This window comes from Anoplopoma fimbria, chromosome 2 (genome assembly GCF_027596085.1).
Source record: "Anoplopoma fimbria isolate UVic2021 breed Golden Eagle Sablefish chromosome 2, Afim_UVic_2022, whole genome shotgun sequence".
Lineage (NCBI taxonomy): Eukaryota > Metazoa > Chordata > Actinopteri > Perciformes > Anoplopomatidae > Anoplopoma > Anoplopoma fimbria.
The window spans coordinates 32,199,246-32,215,768 of record NC_072450.1 but is presented as its reverse complement, the minus strand read 5'-3'; the positions used below and the strand labels follow the sequence as shown (position 1 = coordinate 32,215,768).

Here is a 16,523-nt window from a genome sequence, read left to right as displayed (position 1 = left end):
GTGTTGTCTTGTTCCTTCTTTGTAAAAGCACTCTGACTGAATCTGACTTGTCTGTGTGTCGTACAGGTACGGTGTAACACCGGAGAACATCATCCTGTACGGTCAGAGTATCGGCACTGTGCCCACCATCGACCTGGCTGCTCGCTACGAATGTGCTGCTGTCATCCTCCACTCACCGCTCATGTCAGGGCTTCGGGTGGCCTTTCCTGACACACGGAAGACCTATTGCTTTGATGCCTTCCCCAGGTGAGTCTCACCTTAGCATCGGTCACCTGGGAAACTAGCAACCATAATTGTAAAATCCAGTTTCCCCTGTTGTTAACAAGCCTACTGCCACTCTGTCTAGCGATGTTAATTTTAGCACCTGAATTTGATTTAGCGATGGTCTTTTGACAAATAGGCATTTAGTTTTTAGTCAAATTTTAGTCATTAATGTCCATTAATTTAAGACTGGTTTCTGTCATGTATTTGTGATTTTTTTTTTTTTTTTTTTTTTTTTTTTTTCTTCTTCTGTGGTCTAAACATTTTGAGACTGCAGCCTTCTCTGTTTTGTAAAGTTACTATAGTTAAACTTTTCTGCAGTAATGTAACACACTGTCATTCCCAAACACTGGCTGTTTCAACAGAATCACTCACTCACTCATTCACTCTCACAGCTAGCAATATCACAGCTACCTGTGCTGTTCACTGTAGAGCAGCTAATCATTCAGAAGCTGGGTCCGCTTACTTGGTGTCTAAGATGCTGTTCGCTGTCCGGGTTTAGCTTGAGAGGAGAAGCTAAAACATAGCATTTCTCTAAAGGACATTCACTGGAAGCTTTAGTTTAGTTAACCACCAACATCCATCCTGCAAACACTCATTCCGTCTGATTGCAAAACAAAAAATATCCAACTGAAAGCAACATGAACGTTACGTCCACAACATGAACGTTACATCCACAACATGAACGTTACATCCACAACATGAACGTTACATCCACAACATGAACATTACATCCACATCCACAACATGAACGTTACATCCACATCTACAACATGAACGTTACATCCACAACATGAACGTTACATCCACATCTACAACATGAACGTTACATCCACATCTACAACATGAACGTTACATCCACATCTACAACATGAACGTTACATCCACAACATGAACGTTACATCTACAACATGAACGTTACATCCACATCTACAACATGAACGTTACATCCACATCTACAACATGAACGTTACATCCACAACATGAACGTTACATCTACAACATGAACGTTACATCTACAACATGAACGTTACATCCACATCTACAACATGAACGTTACCCGGCATCTTTGAGCTGGATGGAAAGGTAGCGCATCCTACAGAACCACGGGGAAAACACTGATATATTTTTGTCTATTTCTAGGGTGGCAGTAGAAATGATGTTCTTTCCACTTCCGGATTATGGCCCCAACAGTGCTCACTGGAACATTCAGAGGTTTAGAAATCCTTCTGTAACCAATGCCATCAGTATTGTCACGCGCGGTCGCTCCCGGTGCTTCCCGTCGCGTTCTAAAGTTTTCGCAGCGATGAACGAGACTATAAAAAAACCTTAATCCAATGAGCAGGTGTTATATCCAAAAGTGCGGAGATTTTGATAAATCCAAAAATGTATCCCAACTACTGCTAAAAATGACAAGGACTAAGACCCAAGACCCAAAAATCAAGGGTTTTTATAGCCAGCTCAGCAAAACCAGAGAAGGTCCAGCCCCCACAGAAGTGGGCACTTTACCCTCCTTTGGCATGCCATCGAGGGACTTCCCGGCTTGGGCCAAGACACTTGGCTAACCCCCCCTTCCTTGAAACAATGAACTTGATGAACCCACTGAACTTAGTGAGCGTCGACTCTACATCGACCTCTAACCAACACTTAAGAAATATGGCACATCTGCTCATGGTTTATGATCGCAACACGCAGTATCTCAAGGATACATCATGTGTTCTCAACGGGATACATTGGTACATGATGTATATCGCAAATATAGAAAACATAGTATCAAAATACACATTTTGCCCAGCATAAGTAAATCTCTGAGTAAACTTCGATATATGTACTCTTTGGCAAAGCAAAACTTAGAATGGTAAAACATAAAAACAAGAAAACCTACACTACAGAGCCTGTGTGAAGGGGTGGAATGTGTGTGCGCTGATAGCGGTTCATCCTAAGGTCTTATGACAAAAGTGAATTAATGCTTTGGAACCATAAATCAGGCGTACGTACCCCCTAACACCCCCGCGTGTGTGTGTATGTGTGTCGAACTGCAGTCTGTGCAGCCGGTTCATACATATCATAGCCTCAGCGGCATGAGTTACATTTATTATTTGTTTTTGGTCTTTTAGTTCATTGTTTTCTCAATAAAGTGCATATCTATGGCACCTAACGACCCGGGCATTGAGTCCTATGAGATATTCGCATATCCTACGGCCCTTCCAACAGTATGTTTTGCAACAATAAGGTTGCGAAGGTCTTGAGAGAGCTCTTTGCTTTTACCCATCATGAGATGTTTCTTGTGTGACACCTTGGTAATGAGTCACCTTTTTATAGGCCATCAGTTGGGACTGAACCAGCTGATATTAATTTGCACTGACAAGGGGCAGGATTGCTTTCCAATTACTGATAGATTTCAGCTGGTGTCTTGGCTTTCCATGCCTTTTTGCACCTCCCTTTCTTCATGTGTTCAATACTTTCCCCTGTGTCATTCCATTTTATTACACATAACTGAATTTCTGAACTTATTTGTTTGGTTTTCTTTGTATGTATGGATTACTTGGGTTGTTACCGACATCTGGTAAAAATGTCATGTCAATAGCACCTTTAGAAATATATTTACCGAGAAAAATGGTGACGTGTGCAGTACTTATTTTACCCGCTGTATGTGTTCTTTGGGTTTGCTATCCTTGGTCTTAGATAAATGAATATCTACTACAGAGCTAATGTCAAAAGTTGAAGTTGAACGACTATTCATTTGTTACCATATAAAAAGTACAGCTCCTTGTTACTTGATGTTTTTTAACCATATCATAATAGCCCCCCACAGTCCCATCTATTGTCATCTCTACCACCTCTACCACCTAGCTGCAGTCCCTGCTGTCTAAAATACACCCTTCGGTTTCTCTTTGTCTTGCACGTTTTACAACCAGCCATGGCAGTGGTTTATTTTGTTGCCATGGTGATGGTTTAGGACATATTGAAAATGGGGATTGTTAAAAAGCCGCTAGAATCTGAATTAGGTGTTCTTCCTTGTGGAACTGAACCTAGACGTTTTGGTTTTGACTTCAGCTCTCTCCACATACAATGGTGTTTATTAATCCCAGTGACTACCAATATATATTCGTATCCATCCATTTTCTGCCACTTAAGAGTGGTAGCATGCAAAGTCATGTAGCCCACTCATCCTTTCCCCCACGTCTTCCAGCTCTCTCGGGGATCAAGATGGGATATGTAATCCCTCCAGTGTGTTCTGGGTAGGCCCAGGGGTCTCCTCCCAGTTAGGCCGTGACTATCTCCACAGGGCCATGTCCAGGAAGTATCATCCTTGGACACCTGGACCACCACAAGGAGTAGATGTTCATTTCCAAGCTCTTTCCTGATGTTTGAGCTCCTCAGCCTGTCTTTAAGGGTGAGCCCAGACAACATGCCAAGAAAACCCCCTTTGCAGCCCCTTGCATCTGCAATCTCATTCTTGCGGTTTCTATTCAGAGCCCTGAGGGGCAAAATGTAGAGTAGATGGACTGGTACACTGAGAGCTCCGCCTTCAGTCTAATGACGAGCAGTCGACATCACAGAACAACCCACGAGACCCAAGCACTGATACTGAAGCTGCAGAGCGCAGATGTCATCAAATGTTAAATTGTTTTTCCTCCATGTTGGCTCCTCCTGCTTTCAAAGTATCTTGGAGCTGACTAATCAACATTTTCCTCATTGCACCTGTGCAGAGAAAACAGATCTCTTATTGCTGCACAAATATTTGTCCTGTAGTTGACTCAGATTCTTCCTAAGCCACCATGCTTTTGACCAACACACAGTGCACTGCTTTATCCTAACTTGTTTCAGAACTGTTACTTCATTCACAGTGATTACAGAAAATTGCTTTTCTTTTGTGTTAAGTTTAAAAAAAACTTTACTTTATTCAAACTGCAGGCTTGTGATTTAATTTTTTCAGAAGTTGAAAGAAAAAGACATGGACTTTACAGCACACATGCTACAAAGTAACTGCTTTAATATAGAGAGTTTTCCATGGGACTGCTGTTCTCTTAAATCCATCTCTCTCTCTCTGCAGATGGTCCGTCTCAGCAGGCAGCGTGCCATGTCTGCACATTAAGTGTTTTCATAGAAGAAGATTGTCAAGGATTGATTATTTTAATCAGTTACATCAGTAAAACCAACTTTTAAATTAATGGATGTTCAACAATTTAACTAAGCATATTTTGTCAATGTCACAATGTTTTTCTTTTTTGGGGAAAAATGTAGCAATTACCACATATGTATGGTTCAGTGGCTCACAGGGCGGCGTTGGGGAAACAGAATTAGTTGGGGGTGTTTCAGCAAGCCAGTGAACCCAAAGCACATCAGATCACAGTGAAAATAGGATGGAAAATCTTGTAAATGTTTTTTCATCGTCCCATCAATGGGTCCACCTCATTGTGTTGTTGGCTGCCTGCTCGTGTTGGTCTTTCCTCGTGGTTCTGTCGGATGTGCTACCTTTCCATCCAGCTCAAAGATGCCGGGATACTTCTTCTCCCAAGCCTTTACACATTTCCTTTTTTTAGTTTTTCCAATTTCAGGTTCATCTGCTTCTTTGTCAGTTGAATCAGTTTTCCTGTTTGTTTCTGATGTTGACGGTTTGGTCTAACTCCCCCCCCCCCAGTCAGACACAGTCAGACAACTTTGTTTGCTTTCCCCATTGTCTCTAAAAGAGATGCCAGTGCACACGTGACTAAACTATGCATGTTAATATTAATGGTTTACCGTCAACCGTCAAAACGATTTTTTTTTTTAAGTTGAAAGAAACATTCAACGCAATAAGACAGTTGAGCAAAACTCATGAACTCACTCGTCACTTAAAGTCAAATGGCTGGTCCGCCTATCCGACCTAAAGGTAGCCTGAGTTTTCGCTAACGATGGAGCTAACTCCCTTCAATAACTCCCTTACATCAGCAGGGAGCACAAAGACACAGGAGCCTGGCTGGTCTCTTTCAGAATGGACTTTGTCGGTTTCACCAACGCAACCATGGCTGTTGCCTAGCAGCATGCGTTTAATAGCTGAACATAGTAAATAACCTCCCGCTGTCTGGCTGATGTGTTGCTAATCATTCATCATTTCTTGCAACATTATGGAAGATCAGAGAAGAAGAAAAAATAACCAAGGTCATTAATCACGAAAAGTAAAAGCGCTGTAACAGTAAAAAGCAGCACACGGACAGAATGCAGTGGATCTCAGTTACTCTGTATTGAAAACAGGAACTAACTGGAAACACTTCTGATCAGGCATAAATGTCAACATTATGTATCTCATTGTTCACACAAATGGTAACTTCAACACCTCTAATAAAGTACAGGCAAGATCCACTTTATCAGAAACTTTCAAACAGCATGGTGTGGGTTTGTGCTAATGAGCCATTACTATTCCATAAGCAATTTATGGTGCTGGACTTTTTTTTTTTGTAAAATGACTGCAGTTAACGACTCTCTTTGCACCAGAGCCCCTCAGAACCCCCCTCGGTGGTCTCGTGCATTGTGCCTTTTACCTCACCCAGCACATCTTCACCACCTTCAGCACAAATAACGATCCTATTGAGAGCTGACAGCTACAAGCAGTTTCACATCATTCAGATGCAGAGAGTGTGTTTTTATAAACCATAAAAAAATAAAAATTGTTCAAACTCAGATTTTTGACTTTATGCCTGTTCCTGCGAGACTCAGATTTTAACCTGGTTTTAGCAAGAGGAAGGCTTAAGCCCAAATTGTGCAACTGGCTAACTATTAGGTCGGGTTTGTGCATCAGTTATTGTTGCAGCTGGCTGGCTTGTCAGCACTATTCTTGTCGCTTAACGAGGCTTAGCTATCTGTTTTTGAAAAAAATTGAAATTAGCATCCCGTAACACCATCACACGTACAGCGACGTCTGGTTCGGGCAGTAATAGCAATATTTAAATTTCACTAATGGAATGAATATCAAACATCTATATAGTTTGAGGTGCATGTTATACTAATTTGCTGTCCCTATTTTTGGTTTATGTTTTAAAAGTGGTTGCCCCTGATGGCAACCAAACGCCAAGAATTGGTTGCAACTTAATCAAAAGGGTTGCCAATGGCGACCTGGCTTCCCTTACTGTCAAGTCCTGCTTATGTAGCTAATGGGATCTTATCAAACGCCTGGATCAGCCATCAATGATGTTAGCACGTGATGCTATTGCAACCCCTAGGAAAATATTCTAAGAGTGACTCATACTTTTCTCTACTTTAAGGACCATGAGTGAAAGTATTTTATCAACTTGACTAAGAAGGTCACTCCTTTCACTGCTAAAAGTTTAGGAGAGCTCCTAAATGGTAAATGGACTGTACTTGTATAGCGCTTTTCTAGTCTTCAGACCACTCAAAGAGCTTTTTACATTACATCTCATCATTCACCCATTCACACCCATTCATACACTGACAGGGGCTACCATGCGAGGTGCCACCTGCCCATCAGGACTCTAAGTCTAACTCTAAACTCGAAAGAGTCGTAACCGGTTAGAAGTAAGAGGAGAGAGATGTTTCTGATTGACAACAGTGAGCATATTAAAGATTATTTATGTGACTGACTTTGAGCACGTTGCAGAAACCAGGCGCCTTAAAACTTTTGCAACACTTAAAGTGAAGCTGTGCAACAATGATGAATCTGTCGGAACCAACAGTTAGATTGAGATTCATCTTCTTTGAAGTCCAGGATGTAACATCTCGCCAAAAAGCTGCATAACTTAACTGCAATATAATGTAGAAATACATCCTTATCCAGCACATCCATTCATCCTAATCATATGTCAGCTCAGTTTATGTAATCTTACTGATAAGTGAAGTGATGACCATCTGTAACTTAACCTAGCCAAGTAGTTTTGTTGCCTGAAGCTGAGGAGATTTCTGGGCTGTCTGCCAAAGCCAAAGTTCATTAAGTTGGGACAATTGTTGTACACGACAGTGTTCATTTGGAACATGTCCATTCCGCACAACGTGATTTGATTATTGCCTTTATTTGCAGAGCAAAAGCTCCGAAAAATCAACGTCTTCTCCATACACATGGAGCAAAGCCACGGAGAGACGGGTAGAGGGACGTGAAGATTGATGGTACTTGTTGGAAACGGGCTCGGTAGTGAATAGTATTAGTGATGACGTTATAAGATGTGACATTTACCTCAATAGAATCTTTGAATGTAAATAGATGACATCTGGTACAGCTACATTACAGCTCTATATATTTTGCTGTTGGACCAATAACTGGTGCTAAGGCCACTTCTTTAGGACCGTGTTGTGGTCGTTGTATCAAGGGACCTCTGTGGGTTCATACTTTGGTTACACACAGGATCACTGCTTGTGTGTGCAAATTGTGAACAGCCAGACGATCTAAAAATGTAATGAGTCTGCTTTGTATCTGTAGTCTGCAGTGTTGCATGGTAAGGAATATTAAGTGTGAGTTTCACGGAGACTGATTGGACCGCACATCTGGAGATGCTTGTTTGTGTGTATGATCTCTGAGTGGGGTTTAGCGGTCCACTGTTGACAGGGCTGTTAGAGAAGAGCTAAAGTGAACAATACTAGTTATTATCCTTTTATAATCCTCATCAAGTTCCGTTAAAGCTTCAGTGCCAAGCATTTCATCAGTACTGTGTTTCCAGTATATGTAAGCACTCAAGTAGCTGAAGTGGCCTCTCTGACGTTGGTGTTAACTCAGCTTGCCGATATGTCGGGGCAGACAATATACTGAATTTAGGTACAATTATAGGATTCAACATAATGCGATTCTAAACTGGGATTGAGTTTATTTATTTTTAATTTATTCTTTTAATTGAAGAGACATTTTGTTGTATGGATTTTGGCCTGCATGAGCTGGAGTAAAGACACAATCTAAATACACTCAGTTTCCAGTTTATGAATTACACCTAGCTATAATGATGGTGGTGTAAAACAACCCTAATGCCAAGGATGGTTTGTTTGAAGGAGACGGCACTCTGTATGACCTAAATGTAAGTTACCAACACATGGATCTAAAGGGCAGAGCTGTGTCTAATGTCAAATATTGTCAGACATGACAGATTTGATTATGGTTCAATTTGATATGCGTGTTTTGTTTCATTTAGTAATGTCAAGTAAACCATTAGCTAAATTGGTGTTATTGTTCACTTTTCTCTGACCTTTGGTTTGAGGAAAAAAAAATCTTCAAAAAGCAACAGGCGTTCATCAGATTCCATCTATGTAGGAAGAAGATCATTGGCGCTTGGCACGAGTGGTTCAGGTTTAAAACAATGAAGGGCACAAATATGGGCCTGTATATAATGGCACATTTAAATTCTAGTGGCAGTATTGGTCAGAAAAACTGCGAAAAAATATTTTCCTCAAAATTATGTGGATCTTCTCAGGAACAAATGCTCCCCCAAAAGTCTAAGTCTACTGCCACACCAACAATGGTGATCAATGGACAGAGAAACCTGTCCTCAGATACGGTTTCAACCAAAACACTACCATTTGGGTATTAGTCCTGGGTAAGGCTGGAGTCATCGGTCAGAAATGATAACCCTCAACTAGTGTTGGTGGTGCCACTTTTACCATTGCATGTATGGCATACTGCAGTTCTTTTATCGATGTTTCCCCAGTTCTGAATCCTAATTGTGTGTCTGAGTGGGAAGATAAAATATCTGGTGCCAAAGCTTCCCAGCTGGACCTCTATAGAAACCAGCAGGAGCCCACTGTCGGCATAAAGCCTCGGTTCTCCAATCAAGCGTGATGCTGAGGTTTGGCCCACTTTTCAGCATATTACACATCAGTGTTGCAGTTGTTCAGAGTTGTTTTTCAAGGTTGACACAAATATCTTTGAATTAAAGCTTCTCACAAGTGATACTTTTGTTATTTAACAATTTCTCTCAGAATGAGATTCTATTCAAGGTGAATGTGCTGCGGAGGAATAGCTCGTTTCTCCTATGCAGGACAGCCTATGCTTGGCGAGGCTGACTAAATTATTGGTCCATACGTAGCGCACACTTTCTCTTCCATAAAGGAGTTCTGGCACTATTAAGTCTGCATGTGATTAAAAACTCTTGACTCAGTCGAACTGAAGTGACAAAACATTGAAAACTGTTTTTCGAATGAATTTAAAATGTATGAACAAATTAAACAAATCACTTTTGATGTTTTATTTTTGTTAAAGTTCACTTTGAATAACTTTATCTTATGATAAGAGTTGAGCACAAATAGCCACAGGCAGAGTAGAGCAGACGGACATAGCAACGTCGCTCTCCAAACAATTTCTGGAGTTTTTTTAAACAAAAATATTTTATTTATTATTATTATTTATTTTTTTGAGCACTGGGCCGAGAGTGGTCTATTCTTATACTATGAGGTTCTCAAGACACACCAGGAACGCATTTCTGTTTATAAGCCATTAAACAAAAGTGTTACCTTTTTTAAAGAAATACTTCAACCCTAAAATGACCATGAGGGACCATGTATTGTGTTACCTTAAACAGGCCCTATTATGCTATTTTCCGGATGCATATTTTTATCTCAAGGTACAGTTACAACATGTTTACATGCGTTAATGCCCATAATCCTCCTTGTTTTTCTCATCCTGGGCTGTCCTGCAGCACCTCTTCTCACCCTCTCTCTGAAATGCTCCGTTGTAGCGCTTGCTCCTCCCTCCAGAAAGCAAAGTCGGCTCTGATTGGTCAGCTAGCCCGCTCTGTTGTGATTGGTCAACGTTTCACATTAAAACAAAACTCTTCCTCCGGAGCTTCAGCTCCGTCTCTCTCTTTTGTTGTTTGAGGGCCAAACTAGCCGGAAGGAGTTTTACGTCACTTCCGTAACATTATGACCTCATAAAGTTACAGAAGTGAAGGAGAGAATTCAATGGAGCCGTTTCAGGAGCTCAGGAGCTTCTGAGGGGGAGGGTAACCCCTTTTAGGCGTGGACTTCAGGTTTTACACTCTACGGACCTTTTACATGTACAAAAATATATATAACACACTAAAGAAGAGGGAAAAAGTGGAAAAGCATAATAGGGCCACTTTAAATTCTTAAATACTTTTTTTTTTCTCATGTTTTCACTGTGAATGGACAATCAAAAAACAGAGCAAAGTCTTTATGAATTTAATTAAAATTAAACAAGAGCAAAACAATATGAAAACATACAAGTACGATAATACTACAAGTCGTGTAGTATTATCTCATGTATCCACTCATGCTCACAACTTCACAAACACATATATTTTAGCCAAAAACATTTCAGACTAGTTGCATTCGTGTGCTAGCATGAAACAGCATGGCGGAAGTGTTTTAAAATGGTACAGTGTGTAGTGTTTGTGAAGCAGTGAGCATACCACTGGATGGATGAGACCTGGATCATACTGCATGAGTTTTGAGTTTGTAAACGCATGGTTTGATTTAGTTTTGCTCTTGTTATGGGTCCCCCATTTACCTCAGCTCATCAAAAACGCACTCCGCTTTGGGCTGTTCTTCAAGAACTCAAGGTAACACGCTGTGAGTAATTCATGTACAAATGGTCATATCAAGAGTGAAGTATACCTTTTTTAAAGAAAATGTTTCCCAACCCTAATAGTCAGAATCTGCACACCAAATGTCACAGGCGTTATTATTATTTCCTCCTGTGTAGATGGCTCTGTTTAGCTGTGAGCTTACATACACAGAAATATATGGGGGAGATGATGTGCATGTGTGACAGCCACATCTCCCATGATTTAGTCCGTATACCCCAGCTGTGAACAGTAATAGTTTAGCCCATCTGGAATGAAATTAGCTCACAGTGATTTTCCTGCGTTAATCTCCCAACTAACCTCTATGTGAACAGCAGGGCCCATGGAGGCTGAGCTGCCACCCCTACTTATGGGCCAGGATGATGAGTACGGAATATCTATGCACAGCAGGGACTGTAGCTTTACACCGTTCCATCCAGTGCCACAAGACATGGCTGATCATTAATGTAATTCAATTCTGCCATGTTTATAGATGGGCACTTTAACATTGTATTTGGAACAAGACCAGTTTTCCACATTTTAAATTTCTGACTTAAAAAAATTTAAATAGGGGATCTCCAATAAGGACAAACGTGACATAAAAGCTGCTGCAAAGGACACCGTATCGTAGTATCGTAGTAAATGATCAGAGAACAGCTGGAATGAAAGATGATAAAACAAAGATTTAAACTTCTGTTTGACGGGCCTGAAGATGCCTGGAGCATGGATGAGGCAGTGAAAACACTTTTCTGATCCGTTTTCCTGCTGTGTGAATTTGAGCCATTAACTGATTAATCTTTAATTGATATTGCTCTGGGGTCTGCAGTCTGTCATTTATACCAAAAGGTTCTTATTCTGGGCTGATGTGTATCGCTGTGCGTCGCTGTTTGCCACGCTGACTTCTTTACCATTTCTTTTGGGGGGTGATGACATGTGCATTTAGTGGTTTTAATGTCGCTGTTCTCATGACTTTGCTTCTAACGGTCATCATAGACTTCAATGGTTAGAGTGGAGGTCTTTCCCAATCTGTGTTCAAAGTCAACATTTACGGTGCCAAGCTCTCTTGCTCGGCCTATTCTATCAAGTATGATTTGAGAACCAACTTGTATACATACTTAGGGTAGACGAGTATCCCAGCATGCTTTTTGCATCAACCAGTGGCGATGGTGTAGGACAAATATTTGTTCTCAACTATTATCAAACTGACTTCTTCTTAGCACCTTTTGGACTTCTTGTTTATATTGGCTTTAAATAAGTGGAGTGTTCTCTTGTTCTCGCAAGATTGAGTTTGAATTCCCTTTTCCACCACGATGAATCAAAATAGTTTGAAAATCAACAGACCGTTGAAAGATTATAATGGTTTCACCCATTCACCATATTCACATGGCAGCTCAGGGCAGAAGAAATCTCCTAGATACTAGTCAGACTATATACAGTACCAGTCAAAAGTTGGGACACACCTTCTCATTCAATGGTTTTTCTTTATTTTTCTTTAAAAAAAATTCTACATTGTAGATTAATATTGAAGACATCCAAACTATGAAGGAACACATATGGAATTATGTGGTAAACAAACAAATGCTCAACAAACCCAGAATATGTTTTATATTTTAGATTCTTCAAAGTAGTTGAATGAGAAGGTGTGTCCAAACTTTTGACTGGTACTGTAGCCTTGGTGAAGTGGTCCAAACATCTGACTTGTGTACTCAAACGAAGTGTTGAAACGTGGGCCGATGAGTCCCTAAAGATCCCCAAAAGACAAAGGGATACAGCGACGGGATTGAAGGCTACATCCACAATGTTGAAGGGAAGGAAGACCGTCGCCATGACCAGCCTGATATAGTAGTGATATGGCTGCGGCCTAATGCTAATGTTAGCTAACATTGGCTAACCTTGAGCTGACGCTAGATAGTCCTGCTACCTCAACTGTGACTGAAAGCAAAACCAAGATGTTCTACAGACTGGTTCAGCTCTTCTGATAGTTTATATCCGCTGAATGAGTCTGTATAACATCTTGGTTTTGGTTTCGGTCACAGGTGAGGCTAGTAACACTATTGGCCTGCTGTCATATTACTCAGAAATCAGACTGGGCCTCTTAGAAAATAGTTGATTGTAATACAGACACTGCAAGTCAACCCATTCATCCCTTATGACAACTTGAACTTAGGTGATGTCCAATAGTAACATGCCGGGTGCAGCGGGTCTTTCCTTCAACATTGTGGATGTAACCTTCAATCCAGTCGAGTTTTTTAGGGGATCTTTGCAGACTTATCTGCTAATGTTTCCATTGTTTTAACATTCAGCTGGGGTCAGATGTTTGGACCACTTCAACATGGCTGTACAGCAGTCTGACATAGTTCTAGGAGATTCCTTGCTTACACCCCCCGAGTGTGACACGAGAGCGAATTGGCCGCCGTTTGAATTTGCTGAATTCTTTTTCACAATAGCCCATCGTCACCGCTTAATGCTATCTGTCGTCCATAATTACTCTTATCTACTCTCTGTCTCTTTTTTTCCCGCTGCATAGCATTGACAAGGTGTCCAAGGTGGCGTCCCCAGTGCTGGTGATCCACGGTACGGAAGACGAGGTCATCGACTTCTCCCACGGCCTGGCCATGTACGAGCGCTGCCCCCGCGCCGTCGAGCCACTGTGGGTGGAGGGAGCCGGCCACAACGACATTGAACTGTACGCCCAGTACCTGGAGAGACTCAAGCAGTTCATCTCCTTCGAGCTCCCCACCTCCTGAGGGGAGCGCAGCACTCAGGCCAGGGTTCATCTTGACACGCTCAAGAAGCCGCCTCCTTCTCATCTCCCACCTTCCTCTCTTAGCACAGGGGCAGGACTGGAGGAAGCGGATCCCACCGTTCTCCCCTGACCATGGAGCCATTTCGGGGTAGGAATGTGTAGTGGACTGGAAGAGGAGGGGGTTTTACATTGTTGAGGTGCAGGTGAGAGCCAGTACCGGTCAGGGGTGAAGCTTTGGCTTAACATGTACTGTCCCGTAACCTGGCAGGTGCTCCTACACATGGACACAGTTTGCCAATGAGCCCAGGCCAAAGCAGTGTTTGCCCTCACTGCTCAATCTGGGATTCCTTCTCAACTCCAGCTCTCCTTCCCTTCCTCTACTCACTCTGTCTCCCCGAGTGTTTCTGTGCCAGTGTCTCAGTGAGCTTCAGGCCGTCACATTTCCTTATTCTTCCTTCTGTTCCTCCCATCCTTGCTTTTTCTTTTGACTTTGAGTCTTTGTAATGTTCAACTTGATTTTTTTTGTATTCTTTTATACCAGGTGAAGAAATATTCATTTTGCACCTCGAAATACAATTGAAGTTTTTTACTTTTTCTGTATTTTTAAGTTACCATTCAGGGTTTACCAAACAATTGCACTTTTCTTGTGCAGATATTTTCAGGTAATGATTTTGTCTGTGTTTGGAATATGTATACGTTGTATTTTTGTTTGTTATCTGCATTCCATGTTTTTAATGCAAGTAGAATTTTTTCAGTTGTGTGTGTGTGTGTGTGTGTGTGTGTTTTAGAAGCTGTTAACCAGAGTGCACAGCTGCACATCTGGCCTTCGTAGTTGTGGTCTTTGTAGTCCTGACGCATGCTTTTCTCTCATACAGGAAGACAATAATGCCAAGCTTCATTGAGAAATCCAGCAATTTACAATATGCATTGCTCATTGGCACACATACAAACCCGGGAGAACATCTCTCAAGTCCTCGATCGCTTCAGAGCCACCGGTGAGTTCAGTAGCGAGCACTTGTGTCCACATAATGACATCATTTAGAATTCGCCTGCTAACGGTGGTCAACAACACGAAAGGCTGCAGTAAAGAGCAATGTGCACCTCAAGTGTTAATTGGAATACAGTGTGATTGGTGGATCATCTCAATGGAAAAACGTAATGCTGAATTCACCGATCTGAAGAGTTCCTCGACAGGTCATTAAAGTAATTGGGTAGTTGCATAATACAAACACATCTTGACATTTCAGCACCTAACCCACACTCTTAATTAGCCTGTTCATTTTGTGTATGCATCTATAAAAATTCCCACTTATTGTATGACACCAGATGCGTGCCCTTTTGCCATGTGTGTCCGAGCTTTCCTCGGCAGTAGAGAGCAGCAGGAAATCGGGGCTGTGCTTTAGTAAACCAGAGATGACGCTGTAATAAGACTTGAATCGGACAGAAAACACTGAAGCTTGGTGCTGGTTGACCTGCAGACTGACGGCACTGAACGTCGGACTCCGTTCGAGGTGAACATGCCGTTGCCGGGTCTTTGTGTTATCAGTCATTTCACACTACAGATATAGCCTTACGTTCTGAAACATTTCACCAAGTCCTGTTGACGACAGCAGGTCTTCGTGGTCTTCAGGGGGGGGGCTGATAACTGCTGCTATTCATCAGATTAATCAATCAGTCAATCACTGTGAAAGCCAGACAGTTTGGGGAATACTGAGAATTCACCCTGACCACTGTCACCCCCTTTTAGTTAGCCGTGTGTGTGGGGGGGGGGGGGGGCGTCTCTTTTACCAATGCTACGTGTGCTGAGCCCTGTGACTGTCTGCTGTTGTCCAAAGACATCCGAAAGAACCACCGTGAGGAAAATGGAAGTAAGCAACGCATGCAAATCACCTCTCATAGTTATAGACATTTCAACTTGAATCAACTGTATTTGAATCATTTTGTTCTTTTTTTTTTTTTTTTTTTTTTTTAAACCTTGAAAAGTAAAACACACAAAAAAAAAAAGTAAACCATTCACATTGGAGTGAGAAACGAAACAAGAAACACTAACCTTTGAACATGTTTTCAGAGGAGGATTGTGTGATAGTCATATGATCCATCCGTGTATTGATGTGAAGTGGTCTGTCAGTTAAGTATTTAGTGTTTTCTGATTCTAGCTAATGTTGGGCTGATGTTTTTGGATAAAGAGCCCTCGGTCACCTCTAGTATGTTTCCTCTAACGCCTCTTTTTAAAGGAAATGAAGATCCTGCTTTAGTGCTGATTATTGTTTTTATACTGACATTTTTACGAGGTTTTCCAGTCTAAATGTTGATAGATTTACACTGTCTCTGAAGCTGGTTTGTACACTAATCCTCTGTAATGGTATACTTCAATATCTTCTCTATACATATTAGCCCTCACAAAGGGCGGTTTAGTCTCATTGCTTTAACACTGGAATCACAATATGCAAATGAAAAGCAAATTGAAGCCAGTAGAATCGATTTTGGTAATCATGTGTAAAACAGATGAATTTAGCCTTAAACATGCCGTGAACTGATTGTCATACATGTGGTATTTGCAAGAAGGCAGCACAATGGATGTTTTAATGCTTATAATGGAATAAAGGATGCATGGAAGTGTATGTCTGACCTCATTGTTTCTGTGTTAGAAAGATGAGACGGGTCAGAAATCCCAGACGGCTCTCTATCTGAAAAGATGGAAGCATAGGTAGGTGGGGAAAAATGTATTTTTCATAGTTTTGTTGAAGAGACACTTTTTGAAGGTGGGTGAGAATGTGTCTATGTATTTGGTGCTGTTCTAGTACTTGCTAATGGTTTCAATTGTTCACAAGAGTTTCAATACCAAACAATACTTATTTACTTTGAAAATCCTTTACATTTAGCTCAGAAAAGCAGCATTATTATTGTCATACGGTACAATCCTCAGTTGAAAATATTCTTTACATCTAAATGGTTCTTTCTAAATTCCTAGTGATAACACACATACTCAAATATACATGGAGGAGGAATAATTACTTCAT

General features: G+C 41.3%; 1 protein-coding gene across 1 annotated transcript in view; it reads left to right on the top strand.

The window, feature by feature from the left end:
- Positions 1-16,112, top strand: part of abhd17c (abhydrolase domain containing 17C, depalmitoylase) — a 29,942-nt gene extending 13,830 nt beyond the window's left edge. Inside the window, exons 2-3 of the mRNA XM_054618261.1 lie at positions 67-246; positions 13,285-16,112. Coding sequence (XP_054474236.1) covers positions 67-246; positions 13,285-13,504 — 400 coding nt within the window. The 3' untranslated portion in view covers positions 13,505-16,112. The remainder of the gene's footprint in view (positions 1-66; positions 247-13,284) is intronic.
- The last annotated feature ends 411 nt before the right edge of the window (positions 16,113-16,523 follow it).